Below are 26,088 nucleotides of genomic sequence, written 5' to 3'. Positions count from 1 at the left end.
TGTTTTCCTAACGTCCCTCGACTGTGCAAGTTTCCTGAGTAAATAAAGATGCAAAAAAAAAAAAAAATTCAAGATCTCCCACGTCTCTTTTGGCTCCATACTTGGCTGACCATTCTGATCTTCATGGGGTTCAATTTTGTCCATTACTTTCCTTTTGCTCTTAATATACCCTGTAGAAACCCTTAGGATTTTCCTTCACATTGTCTGCCAAAGCAATCTTCATGTCTTCTTTTAGCCTTTCCGATTTCTTTCTTGAGGTTTTTACTTGCATTTTTTAAAAAATTATACTCAAGTACCTCATTTGTTCCATGTTGCCTATACCTGCTATAAACCTCTCTCTTTTTCTGAACCAGATCCCCAATGTCCCTCGAAAACCAAGGTTTCCTATGCTTGTTAACTTTGCCTTTAATTCTAACAGGAACATGCAAACACTGTACTCTCAAAATTTCACCTTTGAAGGTCTTCCACTTAGCTTGCACATCTTTGCATGAAAACTACTCATCTCAAATCCACCTATTCTAGATCCTTTATCATTTCCTCAAAATTGGCCTCAGGACAAAATCTGGATAGCTATTGCTTTAACAAATATACTGCTTAAAAAGTATTGCAACCCTGATACAATTTGGACATCTAACATTTTGAGACAGAGAACATTTTTAATATGGTGCAAGGGAACCAGTGACCACCTTTGAATACAATAGTGTACAATTGTGAACAGAAACATTTTACAGGTGTGCACCATTTAACATCCTCGATAATTTCTGTGAAATGGGCCATTATGCGATATGGACATTGTGTGAACACCATATTATATACTTAGCAAAGCCATGTGGGATACTGTAGTGTACCTGCAAACTTTTTAATTGTAAGTAGGGATCAGAGTGGGGACTGACACAGGGCCGTGGGCAGAGAGTGGGACCGATACAGGGCTGTGGAGAGATCGCGGGACAGTCGGATCAGTTTAGGTATAAAGTATACAATTTCCTATAGCTAGAGATCGCCTTTTCTAAATTACTGCAGACTTGCTTGTGGTAAATGAATAATTATGGGACCATGGACGTATATGCGGTCAGACGTTTACCGAACAGACATTAAGCAGCGTATACCTTCATTACCCAACTGTAAAAGTTACTGTATCTTTCTAATTGTGATTATGTGAAAATAAAGAAATAGAATTTTTAAATTATTTTAAATTTTTAATTAAATTAATATTAAGAGGTAAAGTCATTCATAATGCTCATAAAACCTATACCATTGCCATGTAGTCTTTGAAGCTGATAAACACCATGTACAAAGAGAGTAAACCATATTTTGATGTTGATAAAACCCAAAGCTCAGTTCATCTAAAATATGAAAGAATCATCTTTTTACTATTCAGGCAGATTTTTTTTTTACAATTAATGTATTTATCAATCACATTTTCCTGCATCAATAGACAAAGTGATCTTGTGGGTATGCTACTCTCTCTTTGGCAATCTCAAGATAAAGAACAAATTGCAGCGCTAATTTTCTGGAAAAAATGCAGAAAAGTGCAAGTTTAGTGTTTTTGATGGATTCTAGTTTACTCAACATTTATAGAATCTTTTTAAAAATAACATGCTGAAGTTAAAGATTTTTAAGAGCAGAAGGTTTCATTGTAGTTGAATTCATAAGTTGGGATCAAACACATGATAGTCACTAGTTAAAGAAATCAGGATTGACTCCTTTATTCACAGTGCAGAACCTGCCATCAGAGTAAATGAAGCAAATGGCACAAATACATTGTGCACAAGGGAGAAAAGAAGGATTTGTTGATAGAACAAGATGGTGTTTGCAGAGGTAATGAGAAAGAAATCTGCTCCGAGATAATTATGCAAACTCCTGCACAAACATGCTCGTTAGCTTTACGTTGTTCCAACGTCAGCTGCTGACCTTGGAACAACGCACCCAACTCTCAACTTCTGAACGCCACAGATTCTGGATTTGTTGAATGACGACAACTTCGAATAAGGTAAGAATTGTCTTTTTTAGTAACGGTTAGGTTAGTAACAGTTAGGTTAGATTTGTTAGTTAAGGTTACATTCCAGAACGGGAGGGACGCACTTTAATTTTGCCATTTTGTTTAGCTGATTTTCTAGTCAAATATCTAGCGCGAGTTTGTCGCGTAAAAGCAGCCAAGTACTACGCCATAATTTTAGACTGCACACCTGATATGAGTCACTAAGAGCCAATGTTTCTAACGATCAGGTATGCGTCTGACAGTAACTTGGCTCCTTCAGGTGTTTATGCAGGTTGAAAGTAGCACAGGAGAAGATTTATAGAAACATTATTAAACACACTGAAGGAATTAAATTTAGAGGTGAAAGACATACGAGGCCAAGGCTATGACAATGGTAGCAACATGAAAGGTCACACATCTGGAGTACAAGCACGACTGTTGAAGGATAATTCAAGAGCTTTCTTTGTACCCTGTGCATGTCACAATTATAACCTTTTACTCAGAGATATAGCCAAGTGTTGTCCAGATGCTATAACATTTTTTGGGATCTTGCAAAGGATCTACATATGGTTCTCTGCATCAACTAAAAGGTGGGCAGTTTTTAACAAACATGTACCTGGGTTATCAGTGAAACCCTTGAGCAACACAAGGTTGGAGTGTCAGATCGATAGTGTTAAAGCTATTCGTTATCAAATTGGAGAAGTATATGATGCACTTTTGGAAATATTAGAGTAACAGATGAGCCCAAGTGTAAAAGCAGAAGCTGAATCTTTAGCAAACCAGCTAAGAGACTACAAATTTTTCATTTCTTTGATATTTTGGCATAAAGTACTTTTTAAAAAGTTAACTATGTAAGCAAGGAACTACAAGGTGAAACAAAGGACATTGATGAAGGCATGGAGTCATTTGAAAAACTATTATCATGGCTAAGAATTTATAGAGAGGGCAGTTTTAATGATGTCCTAATAGGCGCAAATGAATTGGCTGAAGCTGTTGAATTACCATTGGAGTTTAGACAATTTCAAGAAAAAAAATTACGTAGAAGGAAGAGAATGTTTCCACATGAGGCAAAAGATCAAGGGTGTCAAACTCAAATTCACGGAGGGCCAAAATTAAAAACTTGGACTAAGTCGAGGGCCGAACTAAATATTTATTGAAAATTTTCAACAACATCTGCATGTTTTCTCTTCTTTCAACATATGTAATGTTAAACTTTTTCTTATTAAAATAAATGTTTAATAATAGTTTTGGATAAACTCTTTCCAGAAGCATTAACAAATGAGAAATAAAATATTCAATAAATAATATTTCTCTATAGAGGATTTGTCAAATGTTGCTAGTGTGCTGTCAAATAGTAAAATCTGAGGGCTATTGAGAATGTGGGAGAATAACATGATTCCTGAAACAATCTAATGGGTGACTGATTGTGGGCATGAACTCTAGCAGGGTTATTTGCCATGCCCTTTTTCCATTGGTACAGATATCCTTTGATTGACACACTTTTCAAGTTTTATGCCTAATGAGCTTGTATCCAGGTGCAGGTCCATTTTTAACCAGGAATATATTGATCACTGTGACATGAAACTATTGGAAGATCGTTTTATCCTGAGATTAAAGCTCATAATCCTTACTCAGGCCTGTGCGTGGGAGGGCAGGGGTTTGCGGGCGATCGGGTTGGACAACGACAGTGCGGGGGCATCAGCTCTCGCTGCAGGGCGGCATCTCGGCGGATCAGCGGCCCCATCACCGTGAGTCGCGGGTCGGCCTGCGGCAGAGAGGGGGAGTGGGCAACGGTCCTGGCGAGGTCAGGCCCGAGGCCTCCGGTTCCGAGCGCTGGGAAGCGGCCTTGGCTTCCCCTGACACCGGCCAGGCCGCGCTGCAGTGGGGGGGCGGGCGGGGGGACACGACAGTGCGGGGGCATCGGCTCTCGCTGCAGGGCGGCATCTCGGCGGATCAGCGGCCCCGTCACCGTGAGTCGCGGGTTGGCCTGCGGCAGGGAGGGGGAGTGGACAACGGTCCTGGCGAGGTCAGGCCAGAGGCCTCCGGTTCCGGGCGCTGGGAAGCGGCCTTGGCTTCCCCTGACACCGGCCAGGCCCCAAAATCAGAGTCCACGGCGAGACCCTGCAACGTAAACAGAGGAGGTGGGGGCGATTAGCGGGCTGACACCAATGCATTCTGGGATTTGTTGTATTACTGTGCATGCGCTATACTGGCGGGGCGGCCAGCGGGCCACCTCTAATACATTTTTGAAATGATCTTGCCAGAGTTTGACATGTGTGCTTTAGATGATCCAACAGAAGCATACAGAGTTCAGTGCTTCAGCTTAGTGCTAGACAAAGTTATTCAATCTTTAGAGTCTAGATTTATGCAGCTTAAAAGCTATGTAAAATTATTTAGATTTTTAAATAACTTTCAGAGCTTACAAAAGGTGGAAATAAGGAAACACACAGACCTTGAAGCAGCTTTAACTGACACCGAGCACTGATGGAGGGGTATTTACTGAAACAACTAAAGATATGGATGGTTATCTGTTGGTCGAAGAACTTGAAGCTCTGAAAACTTTTCTTCCCTTCAGTGTCGTTAAGCCTCAAGCTCTGTTTGAATACCTGGTAGTAAACAATCGATTCACAGCATTTCCTAATGTTTTTATTGCTTTGAGGATTTACTTAACAATGCCTGTAACAGTCGCATCGGGCGAAAGAAGTTTTTCAAAACTAAAACTGATTAAAACAATTTCACAAGAGAGACTAAACAATTTGGCGATGCCATCTATAGAAAATGACATTACTAGAACTATTGACTTTGAAATTATTTTGAAAGATTTTGCAAATAAAAAAGCCAGAAAAGTCTGTTTTTAAAAGACCTGCATAAACAGTATGTCTGTAATTGTCTTAAACTTGTATTAAAAAATTAAAACTTTCATATTGTCTTTCAATATTTAGTATATCAAGCATTGAATGCTCTTTGGCTAAGACTGGCATACTACACAAAATATAAAACATCAATTTTGACTTTTGTAGAGGCCCCGCTATCAATTTTCTAATTGGGCCCCACAATTCCTAGCACCAGCCCCGAACTCCATGAAAAAGTCCTAGTAGCAATAGTGCACAATTTATAAAGACTGTGGAAAAGAGTGATGGCAGACCTGGCCTCCCAGAATTTTGTGTGGCAGAGAAAGGGCTATATGCACAGATCACTCTTGGAGGGGTTTCTCTGCTGTACAAGATTCTGGGAGAGCAGATCCGCCATCTCCCTCCTCTTTCTTTCCCCCCCTCCCCCCACCACTGTGACTTTCCCACAGTCCTTTAGAATTTATAAAGGTTTATATAGGTCAGCAAAGTTTATACCTTTTTAATCTTTTTGTTTCCTTCACGTTCCTGCACTCATGCAAAAACATCATCGATGTGTTACTATCCCAGGATACCCCATGTCCCTTTCCCACTGGGCTAATCAGCTCACAGGTGTCACCTAGGTAGCATCATCCCTGGTGTCTGATGATGCCTGCTTGCTGATTAGAGTTTTCACACTGGACCCTTAACTGGTAGATTGGCTGTCAATTACTGGGACAAGGTGCCAGTGTGAAAGAGGCTTGTGATTAAAAGATCAATGTAAACCCACTTTTTAAACAGATAAACCTGTAGCTCACTGCAAGTGACCACATATAGTTTAATCACATATGCCCCATTTATGAATTTATTATAAATTACTGCATCACATGTCCCTTACATAATACATTTCTGTCAATTACCATACACTTCCAGTTCTTGCCAAAAAGCAAGGCCAGTTTTGTCTTATTTATTCAATACAAATAAATGACAGTTGTCCCATATCACATCCAATTATTTCATTAATGACTTTCATGTTTATGATCCCCTCCCACCACCTCACGCTGACAGTCCACACTGGAGCTTATCAATCTTTTTTGTGAATGGGCTTACAGCAAACTTATGTCCCACTTGGCAAATTCATGTCCTTCTTTCTCAGCGTTAAAAATTGAAAGTAATGCGACATTTAACAATCTTGAATATCTCTGCCAGATAACCTTTAATATGCCTTTTTAAGTGGAAAAACTTTGAGCACCTCCAGTCATTTTTCACATCTCAAAGCTCTTGGCACTAGAACAGTGTGGTTTGACTACGACTTTTCAATGAATTATACTACTCTTTATTATATTGTTCAGAATTATTTATGTTGATTTTTGGGGTGCACGAGTTGGACATTTAAACATGCAAGGCTACCAAAACAGCCAGGTTTTTCAATATTTTCAAACTATTCTCACACCATTCATAGAATAAGTGTGTTTTCTAATTTTTCTTCATGTAAATAGACAAGAGACAGCCAGGTATGGAGAGAGAGGCAAATTGAGACTAAGTGGCACTGGATTGGATTCATTTTCATAAACATTTAGTAGCTCTCTTTGTAGTGCAGTTGTGAGAAAAGACAAAGTATCAAACATCAGAAATGTGGGTGGAAAGAGGATAGAAAAAGTACTTGAGCAAAGAGAACAGCAGACAAGGGATGTGAAAGGAATGGGCAGCAGAGCCACATTTGAGGTTCTTCTAAGAAGAGAAAGTTGAATTTTTCTAAATGATTACAAATTGATAAAGTTCACTCAACATAGGAACAGGAATTGGGCTTTGGAGGAAATAATCAGAAGGAAACAAAAATTAGGAATGTATTGGGGTCTTTGGGTGAGAGACAATGTACATAGGTATGCCACTGAACTCGAAATGCTATTAAAACAAAAGTAAATTGCTTCTTTAAAAAGTTTCAACAATCTACATCCAAAGAATGGGTTGGTTAATAGCGGTAGTGACTATAATTTAAATAAAGAAAACACTCGAGTTTTAACAGCAGTAAAATTGGTGTCTTCCTCCCTTTTATTCTACTCTCCATGATCCCCAAAGGTCTCCTTTTCTCCTCTCCATCTCATTCCCTTGCATCCTGGCTCTCCCACATGCACATCATCCTCACTCTGACCCGCGCGCGTCACTCTGAATGAATAATTCATGGTGCTAGGCCCAGGTAAATATACACCCATTATACAGCCCACACATGCCTCTGATAAAAATCCAACTCGCCACTCCTGTATTTGATTCAGATTTTAAACATTAAACCCATTCACTTCTACGATTTAAATTACTCTACAGTTGCTTATTGAATTAATATGTGAACAAGAAAAACAAGTTAGTCAAATGGAAGAGAAATAAGTTCACACAAACATTTTCTAGGGTGTATTTAAGAAAACAGACAGAAAATATTAAAAACATCTTGGTAGAAAGGATGTCAAAACCCAGTTAAAAGGTTTCTACCACAGATATATTTCAAACTTCAGCACATAAATCAGTTACACTGATTCTGAGTTTACTATGATTAAAGTTGAAAACATAACTTGTTTAAATTTCAAGTGATCTCAAATGAAATCTATAATGATTTTATTAATATCATTGCTTATATATTCCAGTATATTACCAATGGCAACTCTCTAACATCTTTACAGAACCTATGATTACAATACCTTCATGTTCCACTCCTGGTAATGAGAAATCTTCTGTGCCCTGCCACAAAACTTTCCCTGTCTCAGCATCACGTAGGTTCATCCAGTTACTGAAGAATGGATTTGTTAAGTCAATAAAAAATTGGGCACATCAAGGATTTAATACTATCGAAAAATATAATATGCAGTTATTACAAAAAGCTACTTATGACACACTATAATGATTTTCCCTATGTTTCCAAATTACTTTCAACATTATTACATGTGAACTAACAAATCTAATTGGAAAAACCTAGATAAAAATATGCATGAATCACATTTGTACTTGTGCCAAGTTTTTTTTATTTGATACAATGACAGAAATTTTACTTCAATTATTTTTGCACAGGTTTAAATTTTAATGCATCTCAAATAGAATGCAGCCCATGTCCCTACAGAAACAAAATTATTTCACTTCAGAATGAAAATGGTTCAAATGAAAAGTATTCGATTTTTTTTTGCCTACAATGGCTGTGCAGGAAGTTGATGTTAAATACTGCATTACCCATGGAATTCTGCTTGATATTGTATTGGTTTTGAAATATCAAACTATATTCTACATTAAAAAAATTATTTCATTTTTTTTTTTCATACTTTTGGATCTAGGTTATCAATTGTTTACCAACTGTAATCTTTCTTTTGGAAAAAATGAACTTTTAAATGATTCAGCAACATTAAAAATAGCTAATCTCAAAACCTAATCAAGAAGTCACAATGTTGCGGCCCTGGAAGGGGAAAATTATTGCTTTTGTTCTTGATGGTGGTGTAAGTTCTGGCTTTTGAAGGTGCTGATAGAAAAGCCAAAGTGAATAAATGTAGTACACTTTATCCTTGGTTTTTAACAATTGTCCCTTCGCTGTCATGGAGGGAATGAATTCTCAGGGTGGTTAATGGGCTGAAAATTAAGCAACCCGTTTGGGTTAGCCTAACCCAATGCCTGGTGTAATTGCGAAAAGTATGCCATTATGTTCCTGATTCATGCCTCGCAGATGATGGAAGACTTGTGACAATCAAGAAGTGAGTTACTCGCCACAAAATAATCATATATGCCTTGCCCTTGCTGCCACATTAATGTGGTTGGCCCAGATGAGTTTCTGGTCAATGTCTACATTGATAAGGGATTCAGAATTGGTAATGTAACTGAAAGCCATCTGGCCAGGAGTTAAAGCAATCCATATCTGTTAAATGAGAAACTCATGATGAAAGAAACAAAAACTGCAAATGCTAGAGTCTTGTGCAAACAGTAAGATGCTGTCGGAATCAGAATCGATTGTCATGAACAAGTCATGAAAGTCAGTGTTTTGCAGCAGCATCTTCGTGGAAACATTCATATTATATCAGTTGGTCACAGCATCCAGTTAGAAATCATCAATGGTTTGGGTTGGGACCCTTTATCGAGACTGAACATCTGTGAGGTACTGTGGACCAACAGGAGCAAAATTGTATTCCATCACCTTCTCAGCATGACAATCAATCTGGGTACCAACTCTAGTTAAATGAAATTCAAACAGAAAACAATGGAAATCTCAATATGTTCAGCAGCACTTGTGGACATAGAGTTCACATTTCAGTTTGATGATCTTCATTAAATTTAGTAAAAGCTAGAAAACAAGCATGTTTTAAGTTGCAGTGAAAGGGCAGCGGTGAAGAGCCAAGAGAATGTCTCGAAAACAGTGGAGATGAACAAAGACTGAATGATGCAGAGTTGTGGTGCCCTGAGACGACTTACAAACTGCAGTTGTTCTGTCTGAATGAAGTGTAAATAAAGGGACATCATTGAGGAGAGAGATAAATATTGCTGGAACTTAAAATATAGAACAGTGCAGATGTTGGAAATCTGAAAATAAAAAAAGCAGAAGCACTGAGAGATCAGACAGCACCTTTGAGAGAGAGAAAAAAATTATAGGCAGTTGACATTTTAAACAGAATTGTTCTTTGAGATTATGCTGAACTTCACTGTATAGAGATCAAAGTGGGACTGGGATTGAGAATTAGACTGAAACAATTAGATCAGACATCCTCACCATCAAAAATAGTAACCCAACCCATATGCATTCAATCTCTCCAATGCAGAGATCATCATATTGTGAGCATAGAATGTAACACTACATTGGGTGGCATGCAGGAAAATCACTGCTTCACTGAAGAGAACTGCTCAGGTCCCTGATTGGTGGGAAGGGAAAAGGTAAAAGGCCAGATATTACATCTTCTGTGGTTACATAGGAAGATGCACGAGAATGGAAGTGGTGGGGAATCCTGCAGTGAACACTTTCTCAGCTTTCAGAATTCTGAAAGTAAGGCATAGGGAAGATGTTTTTATTGGTGCATCTTGTTGAATGAGGTGGAAATAACATAGGAAGTTCCATTAACTGTTAAGGCTGATAGTAGAGGCCAAGGACAAGGCAATCCTATTCTTGCTCCACGCAGATATAGATATATAAATAACTTTACAGGCTAGTACAGGCCATCTGGCCCTCGTGATGACCTACATAATCCTACTGGATAAAAAAAATTAAACCCTTCCTACTTCGTAACCCTCTATTTTTCTTTCATTCATGCGCCTGACTGAGAGTCTCTTAAACACCTCAAATGTTTCAGCCTCCACCACCACCCCTGGCAAGGCATTCTAGACATTTACAACTCTGTTTAAAAACTTACTCCTGATGTCTCCCCTAAAATTTCCTCCCTTCACATTGTACATTTCACCATTGACCATCAAGCTTTCAACTGCACAAATCCAATACTACTTCTACACAAATCCATATTTCCTCTCACACCCCGATCAACTCACCTCTAATTTTTCTGTCACTCACCAACTTTGGAAACAATTTATAGCAGCCATTTAATTGACAATAGCCACATCCTTTGGCATCAAGAAATAAATCAAATCATCTAGGGAAAACACCCAGTCACAAGGAGCACATACAAACTCCACCTATTCTTAGTTCAAAGTATCATATTGCAGGTCATTGGAGCTGTGAAACAGGAGCATTAACTGCTTGCTATTCTAATTGGTGTACTTTTTTTTTTAAGTGATTCCCTGTTTAGTGCTGATCTCCATTTAGTGCACCAAAAATGAGTGACGCACCAGTCGAGGTCATAGGATGCACACCAAATGGTGTCTGAATTGATTATGTAAATCAAGATCCTATCTTGGGTAATTCTGGTCATCTTTAGCTCCAGAAGTATTTGAGTTTGAGGGAAATAGTCCTTCCCTAGATGCTCCTCAGGCAAGATCCTGAGCTGGAGGCAAGGGGTAAAAAGGTTTTTCGATTGAAATGTGCATTAGGGTCTTTAGATTTATTTTACTTTGAAAACAGATGTTGCTTCTATTAATAGACAGCCTTTATCTGTTCAGCACTGCCCAGGATTCCAGTGAGAAGATAATAAGCAAATTGAACAGAAGATTTTAAACAGGATTTAACCAAAATAGAAGATACTGAATTTTAATCTTTTAACTTCTACATTCATTCCCAGGAATGAAGAGGAAATGTTGATTCACAAGTATGAAGACAAAAATATTTTGCGCAGGAATCATTTTGAATGGAACAGAAAAGCTGCAAAACTTGAAATTGACAGCAACTCAAAGACTCCTAATATTACACAGCAGAATTGTACAGACCAAGACGTGTCTGGTACAAGTTCTTCATCATAACTATAAAAATTTGGAACATTTTTCAATCTTTTCACAAACTGCATAACCTTCCCTCTCCATTCTGGTCTAATCAACTTATAACCCTCAGTCTGTATTTCTCTTCTGCAATCAGACTGGAGATTAACCTGCATCTTGAAAATGCTTTAAATGGAAAGCAAAGAAAGGACACAAAGGAATATATAAAAGGAGACAAAATGTTGAAGCAAATTTAAAATTGTCTTTTTCTCCATCCCAAAGTAATTAGCTTTATTTTGTCTCGAACGACTGTAAAATTACTGTCCTTGAAAATACTAAATGCCTTGCAGTTATTTTTAGCAAGATTATTCCAGAATATATACATAACTAAAGGCAAGCTACCAGCAATCTTCCGCTGAACATATCAAAATAAATGTAGCACAAGCACTTATTTGATTTCACAAAGCAGTCGTTTCTGGCATTTTCTGGCACTCACTGTCACCAACAGCTGCTGGCAGTTCAATGGTCAACTTGATCTATAGTTACCAGATTTTGTAACTAAGTTCCCAGGATTACTTCAGCTCAATTGAATATAACTGCATCTCTCCCATCAATTTAAAACTACATTTAAACACCAGATGAAACTCTTAATGAACCATTTCTTATCTTTTTTAAGATTTGCAGGTTCTGATCAGACAAGATTGACCAAACAAGACAATGAACATTTCCTTGCAATTATGTCAAAATATGCATGAATGAGAAAATATAGAAACATGGAAATTTGATAAAGTTTGGATTCCATTTTCAAAACAAAATTGTAAATCAAGTACCTGCAGGTGTTGATTTTAAATGTTAATACCAAATACAAAGGTAGTGTGAGAAATATTAGTTCTCTTGCCTTTTCCTTCAAAAGCTACATCCAAATTTCTCTTCATCACTGACCACATGTACATCAAACTATGACTATTAACCATCTCTAACTGGCCTCCTGATGCAGAGAAATACTGTGAATGCAAAAGACTCAAGTTAATACTGAGGACAATAAAGTTAGTCTGATCTGGCAAAAAAAAAAATCTCTCAATGAAAGACACAAAGAAACAGATCATGTTGCTAGTCATTTAATTTCATTAGATATTTGGGAAACCATGGACAAGAGTTTTTCTATACATCAACAATTGCATTCTAATAATACATAATTGACAATAAAATATTGTGATCACCTGATATAGACTGAATGAAAGCAGGCTCTCTCCCCCCACCCCCCCCCCCCCCCCCCACACACCACTGAGGTTGCATTAGATACCAACCAGAGGATTATGGGTTAAGGGTGAAACGGGAGAGTATTGGAGGGAATTTCTTCACAGAAAGTAATGCGTATGGAACGAGCTGCCTGTTGAAGTGGTGAATGCAGGCTCAATTTTAAGATTTAAAAAAAAATTGGAAAAGCATATGGATGGGAGGAGTATGGAAGGATATGCAATGGATGCAGGTCAGTGGGACTAAGCAGAATAGTTTGGCACAGACTAGAAGGGATGAAAGGCTTGTTTACGGAGCTGTAATGTTCTACAGTTTACTGTTTTCTTCTACATTTTTAAAAAACTTCTATTCTGAACTATCATTCGGAACCTTCTATCTTAAACACCTGTCTAGCCTGGACATTATGATTTCATCTTTTCCAATGCAATTTTACCAAAAACCTGAAACCCACCCAGTGGCTCATGTGTACACCTAATTTCACCCATCAACAACTTTCAGTTAGACTTAATTATGTAAAATCCATTTAAATTGTTCAACAGAGATCTGAAAAATCAAAGAAAATTGTGTGTGGGATTTAAATTAGCTGTTGAATTAAATGCAATTTATCGACATTTGCTGATAGTGCAAAGATAAAATGGTAATGATGGCACCAAAAGCCCATCAACTCAAAATGCTACCTCTATTCACCGAAATCAACAGTATGGAAACTAGGTGACTTCTATGATGCACAGCAAGTTGAAAATTGAGTTATGACACAATTCTTCTGGAGGTTGGAACAATCCAATTCTGTAGAATTGGTGGGTCGCCATTAACTTGACCTCCATGGAGTGAGTAGAGCCACATGTTGTTTGCAGGATGTTACATTTCTTTGAGATAATTGCATTACAACCCAGCTTGTAAGTGCTTTGTTCATCATGGAAGTCCAAATTCTGCAATACTGAAACACTAGCTCCAACGTATTTGGCACAGCAGGCTAGAAATTTCTTTACTACCATTCATTGGACTCAGAAAAAAAAACATTGCCATTCACTTAAACATTGTGTCAAAAGTAATCAATTGTTGGGTTTCTATCCCCACCCTAAAACTGATGATAATAAATGAAGATGCAGTGTTTCCTGAGTGTATTAAAAATTGTTGCAAGTGTAATCAATAGTGACCCACCAATTCTGGATTGTTTCAAGCTCCAGTAGAATATTTTCTTTTCTTTGGCTTGGCTTCGCGGATGAAGATTTATGGAGGGGGTAGAATATTTAGGTCTTAAATAAACAGTAGCATAGAGTATATTGCATTTAGCAATTGCTTTCAAACACTTAATTACCAAATTGAGATCACATTGGTTAATATTACAAACCTCATCACTTCATAGAAAACCATATTTATCTACATCAAGGTTTAATTAGCTGCAACTGGATACTTCTTGGAAATAAACCATAATGACATATTTCAAAAGCACAAAATTAAATATAGCTCTCATCAGGAAGAAAGGCTTATCTAATATTTACAGGACAAATCTCATTTTGATCAGCGCTACGGTAATGAAAGATCAATAAAATTCTGCATTTCTGCAACCAAAATAAAATTTGAATCAAAAAATGCACAAACTCAAAATCACTTTACATTTAGAATAGCATGCCATTTAGGATTCAGATTGATACATTAAGAATGGAAAGGCATTTAACTACTGTAACTCCTATGCAGCAATTAAATAATAAATATTAGATTGAATGGCAACACATTAAATTTAACCTGCCATTATCTTCCCTTTGCACCAGCCTGCCTGTACCTCTTTGAAGACAAATGGCAACTCCTCCCAAATCACCATGCTTCTATTTCTGAAGCATCTGCAAATTTGGAAATTATGCCCCAAGACCATTTCACATGTTAACAAACATTAAGGGGCGGGGGGGGGGAGGAAGAACAAAATTCTTGGCACCAACACCCCTACATTTCTGTGCAGCACGCATGCACAGAAATGTACAATCTGAAATGATAACTGCCCCTTCTCTTCATGGATGCCACCCGACCTGCTGATCACTCCAGGTCATTGTTTACTCAAGATTCCAGCATCTGCAGCTCATTAGTTCAACATGATTGGTCTTTAAAATATTTCAGATGGTTTTTAGTAATGTGACTACAAATCCTGTCCCAGATTATTTTTATCTAGAGGTTTTCACATACCACTTTAAGTAATCCCTATGCCATACATGCTCTGTGATTAGTAAAGGATTATGCAAGTTGGTACGTGAGGAGGGGTGGGGGGAGGTTGAAAACCACTACTCTAGACCCTATTGTCACGGTAATATTTTGTTTGAGAAAAACTGTCATTGGCCCATTTCCTTTGGAGTTATGAAACCTTGCACATAACAAGTCAATTAGGTATGATTAAAACAGTGATTTTTCAAACTTTTTCTTTCACTCACAGACCACCTTAAGTAACCCTTACTAATCACAGAGCACCTATGGCATAGGGATTACTTAAAGTGGTCTGTGAGTGGAAAGAAAAAGCTTTGAAAAAACCACTCATCTTGATTAAACCAATTGTCTCGTCCTTACTGGGATCATTTCCATACCCTTTAGTGAATAAGGGTGCGTAAGATATGCAATGTCCTGGTCCTGAGGCATCAACACGAAATATCATATTTTCAGTCACATAACGTGCTCACACATACAAAGCACATTCCAATATCTGCCACAGTTCATCTCCTACAATTAACACCCAACTTCCCCCAGAGGTGTAAATCACCCATTATATAGATGATAGCTTGCTGCAACACATTAAGCTTTGGAGATCGAAGAAAGGCCTCAGAGTTAAGCAGGATTTTAATTCAAATATCTCAAATCAGAGGCACTTCATGTTAATCTGTGGGGCAAAGATGCTTCCAGCACCTTTTAAGCTGCAGGAAGATGGACTCATTAAAATCGCCAACCTGTCGATTTAAAGGGGATCTGCCCCCACGATGTCACAGCAAGTGATGCAGCAGGCACTCAGGAACTATCGGTAAGCTTCCCCTGCCCCCCACCCCCAACTGGCCATCAATCGGCCCCCGACCCCTCTCCCCCGCGGCAGCGACACCTCTCCCGCTGATCGTAGCACCACCCCACGGCATCGACCTCTTCCCTCCCCCCCCATGGCAGTGACCTCATAGCCCCCAATTGTGGCCCCCCACCTTGTGGCAGTGACCTCTCCTCCTCCCAACCACCCCTCCGAGCCTTGCGGCAGCAACCCCTCTTCCCCCCACCCCCCCATCATGGCAGGCATCACAGGGGTTTCCCTGTGATGCCAGCGCACAAGCACTGACGTTACAGGAGTAACTGGGTTGTCCATTTTGCTATTCAAGCCGCTGGTGGATGCATCCTGGGCAAGTTTAACTAGGTTTCCCAACTACCTCTGAGATAGGGCAGGGACCCGGTTGACTTTGGACGATGCTGACAGGGTCAGACCCTTTCAAGGAGCCTTGTGAGTGGGGCGCTGACTGTACAAATTGCCCAGTTAACCCCATTTTACAAAGCATCTCGAAAGCACCTACTGATAAAATTCAGTGCTCAGTGAATCAACCTCCCAATCTGCGCCCAGTCTATCCGATGTAGAGAAAGCCAGAAAGAGCGCACCGGATGCAATAAATCAGCCCTGCGGATACACAAGTAAAATGTTCCTTCACTTTAAAGATCTATTTGGGGCCTTTTTCCATGATATATGGGCACAAGTGTGGCACCTCCTGCGGCCACAGGGGAACTTGCTGGGGGGGGGGGGGGGCGATTTGTGGGGAGGGATGAGTGAATGAGGGAATCACAGAGGGAACAGTCCCTATGGAAGGCAGAGAGGGGAGGATAGGAGAAGATGTGTCTGGTAGTGGGATCCACTAGCCAGAAGGTCCTATTTATAGGAATACCATGGCATTCAGTACAAACATGTTCCCAAGATCAAAATTTCCCACACCTGCTATAAACTGTGCCCATTCTTTTATTGTTGCTATTACATTCTCATGTTTGCTCTAATATTCTCATACTTGATATAAATTGCTGGTGCGTCTTTTCCACGGCTGCTATTGTGCAGATTCTTTCAAGGCCGCTATAATATTCCTACGCCCGCTATAAATTGTTGGTTCGACTTTTCCCTTGCATTCTTTCAACATGTAAAAATATTCTCGTGTAGCTTGCACATGCGTATAACACTGGAGGGGGATGGGGAAATAACTGACCTATAAAATACACACTTTTATGGTCAAGGCACTGCAATTTTCTCCTTTACTTCCCTCGGCAATCTAGGATGCATTCAATTTGCGCTTGATTATTTAGCCAGCCTTTAAAGGGCCTTGTCTTTATCAATTTTTACTCAACATAATTTCAATTTGTACAGAGGCTCCAGCACAACCTCCTTCCAAGCTGATGTATTTTAGTTAGTAACTCAACTCTGCTTCCAAGAGGAAATTTCTTTTTGGTGGTCTGACCAGCTGCATTTCCCTTCTTCTCTTCATGGACCTACAAATTCCCTTTTATACTCATTTTTTTCCCTCTTGTTCTCTTTTTGACCTTATTTTCTTTGATACATCCCTTTTTAAACCACATAAACCATATACGGAGCAGAAACAGGCCATGTCGGCCTTTCGAGTCCGCACCGGTTCACTAGAACAACTCCACTAGCTCAAACCTCCCACTCTCCACCAATAACCCTCCAACCCCCTCACCTCCATGTACACATCCAACCTTCTCTTAAATGACAAAAGGGACCCTGCTGCAACTATCTCATTCGGAAGATCATTCCATTCAGCCACCATTCGCTGAGTGAAAAAGCCACCTCTAATATTTCTTCTCAAATGTTGCTCCCTTACCCTTAACTCGTGGCCTCTTGTTCCAACCTACCCTGCCTTCAGGGGAAAGAGTCTGTTTATGTCTAGTCTATCTATTCCTTTCATAATTTTTAAATACCTCTGTCAAGTCCCCTCTCAGTCATCTACGTTACAATGAATAAAGTTTATTCTATTTTGTTCTCACACAGTATCATTGCAAGATTTATCAGTGAAATAGATGGAAGACCATGAAATTACAGTACTGTGTAAAAGAAAGCCAATAAATTATAGTCATGAAAAAAAATGCAAGCATCCATTTCAACGATTATCTAATGTTGTGATTTCTTAATATTTCCAAATACAAGGTAATTAGCACCAATCTTTTTAAAATGGATTTTGATTATTGCGAAAGATTATAAAAACATTAAATCCTTTTTATTTTAATCACATCTTTAGTTCTTTTATACATAATTTTGCACTGCATTAATTATTTTCACAATGAGAACAAAATTAAAACATACTTAATTTATACAAGACTCAGACAAAGCAGCAGAAATAGGCTATTAAGCCCATCAAGTTTGCCCTGCCATTTAATTATGAGCTGATCCATTTTTCCACTCAGCCCCACACTACTTGGCCTTCTCCCCATAACCTTTGATCAATTTTATTGTCATCGGATTGTACAAGTACAGCCTGACAAAAAAAGCATTCTCCTGTTCTCGGTACAAAAACATGCAGACGCACAACTAGACATAGCACACACACACAGACAAATAATACATTTGCAGGACGGGTTGGTGATTTATAAAAATAAATATTGTTTTGTACAAATCAGAGTCTCAGATGGTTAGTGTGAGCAGTTCCTTTGGTCGTTCTGCATTCTCACTGCCTGTGGGAAGAAACTGTTCCTCAGCCTGGTGGTGCTGGCACTGATATTCCGTATCTCTTCCCCGATGGGAGCAGCTGAAAGATGCTGTGTGCAGGGTGGAAAGGGTCCTCAATGGTCTTCTGTGCCCTCTTCAGACAATAATCCCAGTAGCTCATGTTGATTTGGGGAGGGGAAAGAAAAAAAAGAAACTCCACTGATCCTCTCTGCCACTCTTATGGTCGTGGATTGATCTCCGATCCATTTCTCTGCAGCAACTGACCACACAGATGCACCCAGCCAGGCAAGGCTACAGGCCAGCATTATGTCAACCTTGTATAAAACTCCTATAGAAAGATGACACAATGGTGGCCAGCAGCTTTGCCCAATCAGTGCTCAGGAAGTGCTGTTGTGTCTTCCTAACAAGTGAGATGTTGAGTGTCCACGATAGGTCACTAGTTAATTGGTAGAACTTGGCGCTGTCCACTCTACAACATTAGATAATTGTTGAAATGGATGCTTGCATTTTTTTCATGACTATAATTTATTGGCTTTCTTTTACACAGTACTGTAATTTCATGGTCTTCCATCTATTTCATTGATAAATCTTGCAATGATACTGTGTGAGAACAAAATAGAATAAACTTTATTCATTGGAACACAGATGACTGAGAGGGGACTTGACAGAGGTATTTAAAAATTATGAGTTGTAGATGTGTAGTGGAGGGTGGTCATCGCTAGTCCTCCTCAAGTCCACAATCATCTCCTTTGACTTGTCCTTGTTGAGACTCAGGATGTTACTCTCACACCATTTCATGAGACTTTCCATCTCTCCTCTCTAGTGTGACTCACCGTTGTTGCTGAGGAGGTCAACTACTATTGTCATATGCAAACTTGATGACGCTTTTGGAGCTGGATCTGGCAATGTAATCGTGGGTCAGTAGCATGAACAGGAGCGGGCTGACCACACAGCCCTGAGGTGCATCAATGCTCAGCGTGATGTTGCACGATATTCTGCTCCCGACCTGGACAGACATTGGTCTTTCCGTTAGAAAGTCCAGGATCCAATTACAGAGAGGGGTATTGAGCCCCAGCGAGGACAGCTTCTTTACCAATTTCTGGGGAATGATTGTATTAAACGCTGAGCTGAAGGCAATGAACAGCAGCCTAGTTAGTATATGAGGCGTCGTTCTCCAGGTGGGCCAGGATGAAGTGAAATGACAAGGCTATAACATTGTCTATGGAACGGTTTCTTCTATAGGCAAATTGAAATGGATCTAGCATCTCAGAGGCATGTATTGATGTGTTCTAACACCAGACATTCAAGCATTTCATCATGGTGGAGGTCAGCGCCATAGGGCAGTAGTCATTGAGGCCTGTTATTGACGCCCTCTTGTGTACAAGGATGATGGTGGCTGTCTTGAACCCTGCAGGAACAATGGATTGCTGCAGTGAGGTGTTGAAGATGTCCATGAAGACCTCTTGATACCTTGGCAAATCAAGAACCTAACAATATCGGAGAGGAAAATAAATTGAAGAGTACACACTTTGTCAAGACCTCTAGGAATTGTCCACATTTCTTCCTTTTAAACTGAAGTCAATGAGTTCAATCTATTTAACCTCTTCTCATATGACAAATACATCATCTCAAAAGTCAATCTGGTGAATTTTCACTGCATTCCATCTATCACAAATAAATGTTGCTTCCTTAGATAGCAATAACAGACAAGTACACTATATTCCAGATGTAATCATATCAGAGTAATGTATAACTGAAGCAAAACATCTCAATTGTTGTACTCAAATCTTCTTTCAAGAAAGGTCAACATAATCGCTTGCCTTTCTAATTTCTTGCTGAACCCAAATATTATTATTTTGATTCTTGGTCCCCCAAACACAACTTTCAACCTTTTATTGTTTAAAAATTACTCTGCACTATAAATTTTTCTACTAAATTTTATCTCACATATATCTAAACAATATTTCATCTGCAAAGTCATTGCCCAATCACTCAACTTGTACATACTTTCCTGAAGCTTCTCCGTTACCCATCAGCAAACTTTGATGTACTATGCAAAGTCACCTCATCCAAGTTATTGGTTCAGATTAGTTTAATTTTAATTTAGAGATACAGCACAGTAATGGGCCTACACCACCCAATGACACCTTGTGACTATTTTGAACAGCTGGGGTCCACCACTGATTCTCAAATCATCCCACTAATCAGAGCCACTCAAACCAAATTGCCCCATTCATTCCTGTTCAAGTATATTATCAACAAAATCATATACCCTGGTTTTGTTTAATAATATGTTGTTTATTATCAAACGTTTTCTGAAAGTCCAAATATACATCAACTGGCTCACCCAAATCTACAAATATACATCTTTCACAAAAATCGCCAAGTTTTAATTAGCCTGATTTCCAATTTCCTCAAAGCTATTACTACTATTTAAAGTGCCAGGTTATTTCTTCAATAATAAGACTCCAGCATTTCCCTCTGACTGATGCCATTGTAATAGGTCTGTATTTCTTCATTTTCCATCACCTTCCTCTCTAAAAAGTGGAATGATATTTGCTAGATTCTAATCTGTGAAAAGTGTTCTCGAATCAATGGAATTTTAAAAGCAAACACCAATGTATCCACCATTTCCAGAGATGACACCTTGAAAATTCTAAAAACAGGTCATAAGATCTGAAGATTTATCGCATTTCTGTTCTCTTTAAAAAATATTTTTTAAACCGATGCTAATGTTTGTGAGTTTCACGGTTACTCTCGACCTGAAAGTTACCACTTCTGACAAACTTTCTACATCATTTTCTAGGAAGACTTACATAACATTTAATTTTGCTACAATATCCTTATTTCCACTGCAGCTTCTTCTGTTTTGTTTTCATTTTAACATTATAGAACATCTTTAACATCACCTTTTTATGCTTCTTGCTAGCATAGTTTTCAATGGTCCTCTAACTTATCAATATCTAGGTCCATTTTGCTGAATTTTTAACATCTCCCCCTCAAGTTTACAACATTAAAAATCTTTAGCTTCTCTAGAGTCATACCTTTTATGCACAGAACTGGTTTAGACAATTAGAAAAACAGCTCAATTCAAAAAACAGCAAGCTTTTGAGAATCATGAGTGTACTTTGACTGAATGTAGTTAAGTTTGCAATCAAATCACAAACACATCGCCTAACATAAAAGCTCTGAAAATAGCAATTAATACAAAAAGTATTAATACATAAAGACCAACAGATCATAACAATGGAAAAATACATTCAGAATGCTGGGCAACCCTGACAGTCAGATGATCTTTCACAAATATATTCAGAAGTCGATTTTAGCTGAGATTTAAGTATTTTTTCCCCTCTCTCTAATGCAATTCTCCAGGTGTCACACACTAAACCGCCGGCTTCATCTATGCCATTGCTCTAAATCCCTCTGCTTGGGGCAGGGAGGAGGGGGGGGGGAGAGGAGGGGGGGGGGGGAGAGGAGGGGGGGGGGGGAGAGGAGGGGGGGGGGGGAGAGGAGGGGGGGGGGGGAGAGGAGGGGGGGGGGGGAGAGGAGGGGGGGGGGGGAGAGGAGGGGGGGGGGAGAGGAGGGGGGGGGGAGAGGAGGGGGGGGGAGAGGAGGGGGGGGGGAGAGGAGGGGGGGGGGGAGAGGAGGGGGGGGGGAGAGGAGGGGGGGGGGAGAGGAGGGGGGGGGGAGAGGAGGGGGGGGGAGAGGAGGGGGGGGGGAGAGGAGGGGGGGGGAGAGGAGGGGGGGGGGAGAGGAGGGGGGGGAGAGGAGGGGGGGGGAGAGGAGGGGGGGGGGAGAGGAGGGGGGGGGGAGAGGAGGGGGGGGAGAGGAGGGGGGGGGGGAGAGGAGGGGGGGGGGAGAGGAGGGGGGGGGAGAGGAGGGGGGGGGAGAGGAGGGGGGGGGAGAGGAGGGGGGGGGGAGAGGAGGGGGGGGGGAGAGGAGGGGGGGGGGAGAGGAGGGGGGGGGGAGAGGAGGGGGGGGGAGAGGAGGGGGGGGGGAGAGGAGGGGGGGGGGAGAGGAGGGGGGGGAGAGGAGGGGGGGGGAGAGGAGGGGGGGGGAGAGGAGGGGGGGGGAGAGGAGGGGGGGGGGAGAGGAGGGGGGGGGAGAGGAGGGGGGGGGGAGAGGAGGGGGGGGGGAGAGGAGGGGGGGGGGAGAGGAGGGGGGGGGGAGAGGGGGGGGGAGAGGAGGGGGGGGGGAGAGGAGGGGGGGGGGGAGAGGAGGGGGGGGGGAGAGGAGGGGGGGGGAGAGGAGGGGGGGGGGAGAGGAGGGGGGGGGGAGAGGAGGGGGGGGGAGAGGAGGGGGGGGGGAGAGGAGGGGGGGGGGAGAGGAGGGGGGGGGAGAGGAGGGGGGGGGGAGAGGAGGGGGGGGAGAGGAGGGGGGGGGAGAGGAGGGGGGGGGGAGAGGAGGGGGGGAGAGGAGGGGGGGGGAGAGGAGGGGGGGGGAGAGGAGGGGGGGGGGAGAGGAGGGGGGGGGGAGAGGAGGGGGGGGGGAGAGGAGGGGGGGGGGAGAGGAGGGGGGGGGGAGAGGAGGGGGGGGGGAGAGGAGGGGGGGGGGAGAGGAGGGGGGGGGGAGAGGAGGGGGGGGAGAGGAGGGGGGGGGGAGAGGAGGGGGGGGAGAGGAGGGGGGGGGAGAGGAGGGGGGGGGGAGAGGAGGGGGAGGGAGGAGAGGGGGAGGGAGGAGAGGGGGAGGGAGGAGAGGGGGAGGGAGGAGAGGGGGAGGGAGGAGAGGGGGAGGGAGGAGAGGGGGAGGGAGGAGAGGGGGAGGGAGGAGAGGGGGGGGAATTTGAGCACGGCTTCCACGGCCCTATCCTGCGGAGTCACCTTCAAGCAGCGACGGCCACTGCTCCGGATCCACGATGCCAGTCGGATGGTCGGACCCTTTCATCCGACCCCCACGCACCTTTTGCAGGCCCAGGCCTGGCTCCAGGGCTGCACTTCCCATGGAAACCGCCACTTCGTGGAGCCCAATGTTCACACAGTAAAAGGATACAGCTTAAAGCCCTTCAGGATCTCTTCGGCCTTGTCTTCCTTTGAGGACATTGCAGTCCTTCCGATCTTTCTCTGATAAATCGGAACAAAAAAGGATTAAACGATATCAACCTGTAATTAACGTTACTTAAAGAAACGAACAACAAAGCTGATTATCGCCTCAGCAACGTTCCGCTCATCGCCATCAACCTAACCTCATCCAATGGGGGCGTGACGATTAAGATTGACAGTCGGGTTCACCAATAAAGTGCGGGCGGTGCATTGAGGCCACCGTCTAATGCCCAATCGACCTCAGTGTCATGACCCCACCTTTCTCGCAAGCGCGGAGTTGATTGGATAATCTATCCGTCAATCATGCCTGTAACTCACAGCTGCAGGAAGCAGTGGACACATTTTTACAGGTATGATTTGGAGGTGGCACATTTTCTGATGGATTTTTTTTAAGTGGCAGGAAGTCATTCTGAATCAACCATTAGGCCTCTTGATCTAGCGACATTTTTTAAAACTAGGCTTTTAAATGTATGATGTTATTAGTTGTCCTGTTGAAAATTCATGGCCACTTCAACTAATTGGTTGACACAGATGATATTGGCTACAGCAGCCAGATGGAATGAGCATCACTCCAATCACACTCGGCATCAGTGAGTGAGATGACACATAAAGCATTTTCAATGTAAGGTTTTTGGGGAGATAAATTGGAAAAAGTTTCTTAGAGTAGGTCACATTAAAAAACACATTAAAACAGATCTTATTTGAAGTACTGGAGCACTGCTAATGCTAGACTTGGCGGCCCCACAGCCTTTGGAAAAGCTTTGGATAGTGCTCAAGAGGCTTCACTAATGGTTCACAAAAAGGCAACGGATGAAAGATTTTGTCGGAGCTGCAGATTGTCTGGAGCTGTTCTAAGAGGGTCATGTGGTTTTGCAAGCAGAGAGAGTCAAGCAAGCTTTCTCTGTGTCTGTGTGTGTGTGAGAGACAGAGATCAGTTCTAGAGTATTGCTGTCAGCCACAGCAGCTGCGACTGGAACAGAACAAGCTGGTAAGCTTGTGGAAAACCCCATTTGGAAGATGGGTTCTTATTTCAGCCTGGTCAAAGCCTTTGTGGTTCATGCAAGAGGAGAGGACTGGCTGTCTAATGTTTCACTTGGAATAAGAGAAACAAAAAGGAACTCTGTGGTGACCTGAAAGAAAGAGGTTCTCATCTGGAGAACCCTGAAAGGGGCAAGTTTCATCAGCAAAACACTAGAGTGGCTGATTAAAAAAGAGTACGCTGAGGATGTCCTGGAACAACAAATCTCTCTGAAACCCGGCAAGAACCTTCCTGAGCGGTAACCATTTACCTTTCAAGCACCAAAGCCTGGCGAACTTTATAAATGTTAAATTCTGTGTACAGTATAAGAATTGCCTGCAACCATTGAACTTGGAGGAATGAGAAGTGAGATTGGACTGTAAACCAAAGAACTTTTCTGAACTGACATGCACATTACATACACACGTGCTTAGAATTAGAAGGGGGTTAAGTTAGGTTAGTTAAGTTAATTGTGATAAGTTAAAGTGTGATTCAGTTTTCATGTTTAAAGATAATTAAAAGCAATCTTTGTTTAGGTAACCATTTATCTTGGTGAATATCTATTGCTGCTGGGCTTATGGGTCCTTTGGGGTCATGTTAGAGGGAGTAGTTAGGGGCCAAGTATGTGATTGCAGAGACCAATCCATTGAAGCAATCTCATGGGTTGACTCTCAGACACTAAAGCCAAATAAATTGAAAAGTAATACTTTTTTTAAAGAATATTTTATTTTAGTTTATGATCAAACCAGTATCAAGAATTAACCATCACAAATGTATAAAATAAATGAAGAGGAATCATTGATGCAGATTGTCCAAATTTCCAAAAAAGAAAAGACCCCATCCCTCCTGCCCCCAGACAAAAACCCCTTGAAGAGAAAATGAAAATTAGAAGAAAAGTAGTAAATAAATAGAATAAAGAAAAGATTGAGGAAAGAAAGAAAGAAAGAAAAAGGAACTGTTGGATCCAGAATCCAGTTCAAAAAGTCCAACTTTTGTTTTCAATCTACATCTCAAATATGGGAGAAAAAGGGATAGATAATTCAAAAATAGTTTGTGTCTTAAATTTTCAATCCTATATTTGTAAATATGGCTGCCATACCTACAAAAACATATTGTATTTTTTTTCCTTAAATTATGTAATTTTCTCCAGGGGAATACAGGTATGCATTTCTGCATTCCATCAGACTATATCCAGAAGGGAATCAGACTTCTAGGTAACCACAATACATTTCATAGCCGCTGCTAATCGAGTCTTAAGAAATTCTAAATTGGTACTTGAACAGTCTAATTTTAGGTCTTATGTCCATAATATTTCTTAGAGGAAAAATTCTAAACTTTGTGGTAATATTCTGGTTTAATAAAATTCTTAAATTTTCCCCAAAAGGTTTCAGTTTGGAGCATGACAAGGTAGAATGTAAGAAGGTACCTGTTTCTTCCCCACACCTAAAACATATATGAGATGTATTAGAATTTAATTTATGTAGTTTTTGCCAGGTAAGATATAGCTGATGCAAAAAATTATATTGGACCAGTCTATATCTTACATTAATTGTATTAATCATGTCATAAATCAGACCAGGTCTTATCATTAATACTGATATTCAAGTCAGATTCCCATCTTTGTTTTTATTCATATAACTCCCACTTTGGAGTGCCCGATTGAAGTAGAAAGTACATTATTGATGTAAATTTCTTTGTGATCCCCTTTAGAATTAAAATCTCCATGTCACTGCACTCTGGTAAAGTCATGGTTGGTTCTAATTCATCTCTTTAACAAAATCTCTTAATTGAAATTAGCAAACGATTGTACTATTATTGATATTGTATTTATTTTTTAACTGTTTGAATGACGTTAATTGCCCTTGTATGTAGCAATCTTCTACATATCTGATCCCTTTTCGGGACCAGGCATGCAGAATTAAATTATGCATAATTAAAGGGATTATTCTATTTTGAATCAAGGGTGTTTTTGGAGTTAT

The 26,088-nt window shown here is 40.9% G+C and overlaps 1 protein-coding gene and 1 long non-coding RNA gene across 9 annotated transcripts in view; one reads left to right on the top strand and one right to left on the bottom strand.

Moving 5' to 3' along the window:
• LOC138742501 (uncharacterized) overlaps positions 1-19,754 on the top strand; it is a 46,908-nt gene extending 27,154 nt beyond the window's left edge. The window contains exon 3 of one of the 3 annotated variants that reach the window (XR_011344221.1): positions 18,876-19,754. This is a non-coding gene — a long non-coding RNA (uncharacterized lncRNA). Of the gene's footprint in view, positions 1-4,394; positions 4,771-10,991; positions 13,536-18,875 lie in introns of those variants that run through there. The other 2 variants (XR_011344216.1, XR_011344220.1) reach the window with 2 other exon arrangements.
• The window catches only part of pde6d (phosphodiesterase 6D, cGMP-specific, rod, delta), a 191,478-nt gene extending 168,211 nt beyond the window's left edge, over positions 1-23,267 (bottom strand). For 5 of the 6 annotated variants that reach the window (XR_011344211.1, XR_011344213.1, XR_011344212.1 and 2 more), the window contains exons 1-2: positions 23,042-23,267; positions 7,497-7,585 (exon numbers count right to left, since the gene is read on the bottom strand). Coding sequence is in view for 2 of the 6 variants with exons in the window: in XM_069897000.1 (XP_069753101.1) it covers positions 7,497-7,585; positions 23,042-23,091 (139 nt within the window). In the remaining 4 variants the exon portion in view is untranslated. The remainder of the gene's footprint in view (positions 1-7,496; positions 7,586-23,041) is intronic. The other variant, XM_069896998.1, reaches the window with a different exon arrangement.
• Positions 23,268-26,088: the final 2,821 nt, after the last annotated feature.

The sequence above is a fragment of the Narcine bancroftii genome, chromosome 9 (genome assembly GCF_036971445.1).
Source record: "Narcine bancroftii isolate sNarBan1 chromosome 9, sNarBan1.hap1, whole genome shotgun sequence".
NCBI classification, from domain to species: Eukaryota; Metazoa; Chordata; class Chondrichthyes; order Torpediniformes; family Narcinidae; genus Narcine; species Narcine bancroftii.
Note: the sequence above shows the minus strand (reverse complement) of the source record. Positions and strands in the feature narration are given on the sequence as shown.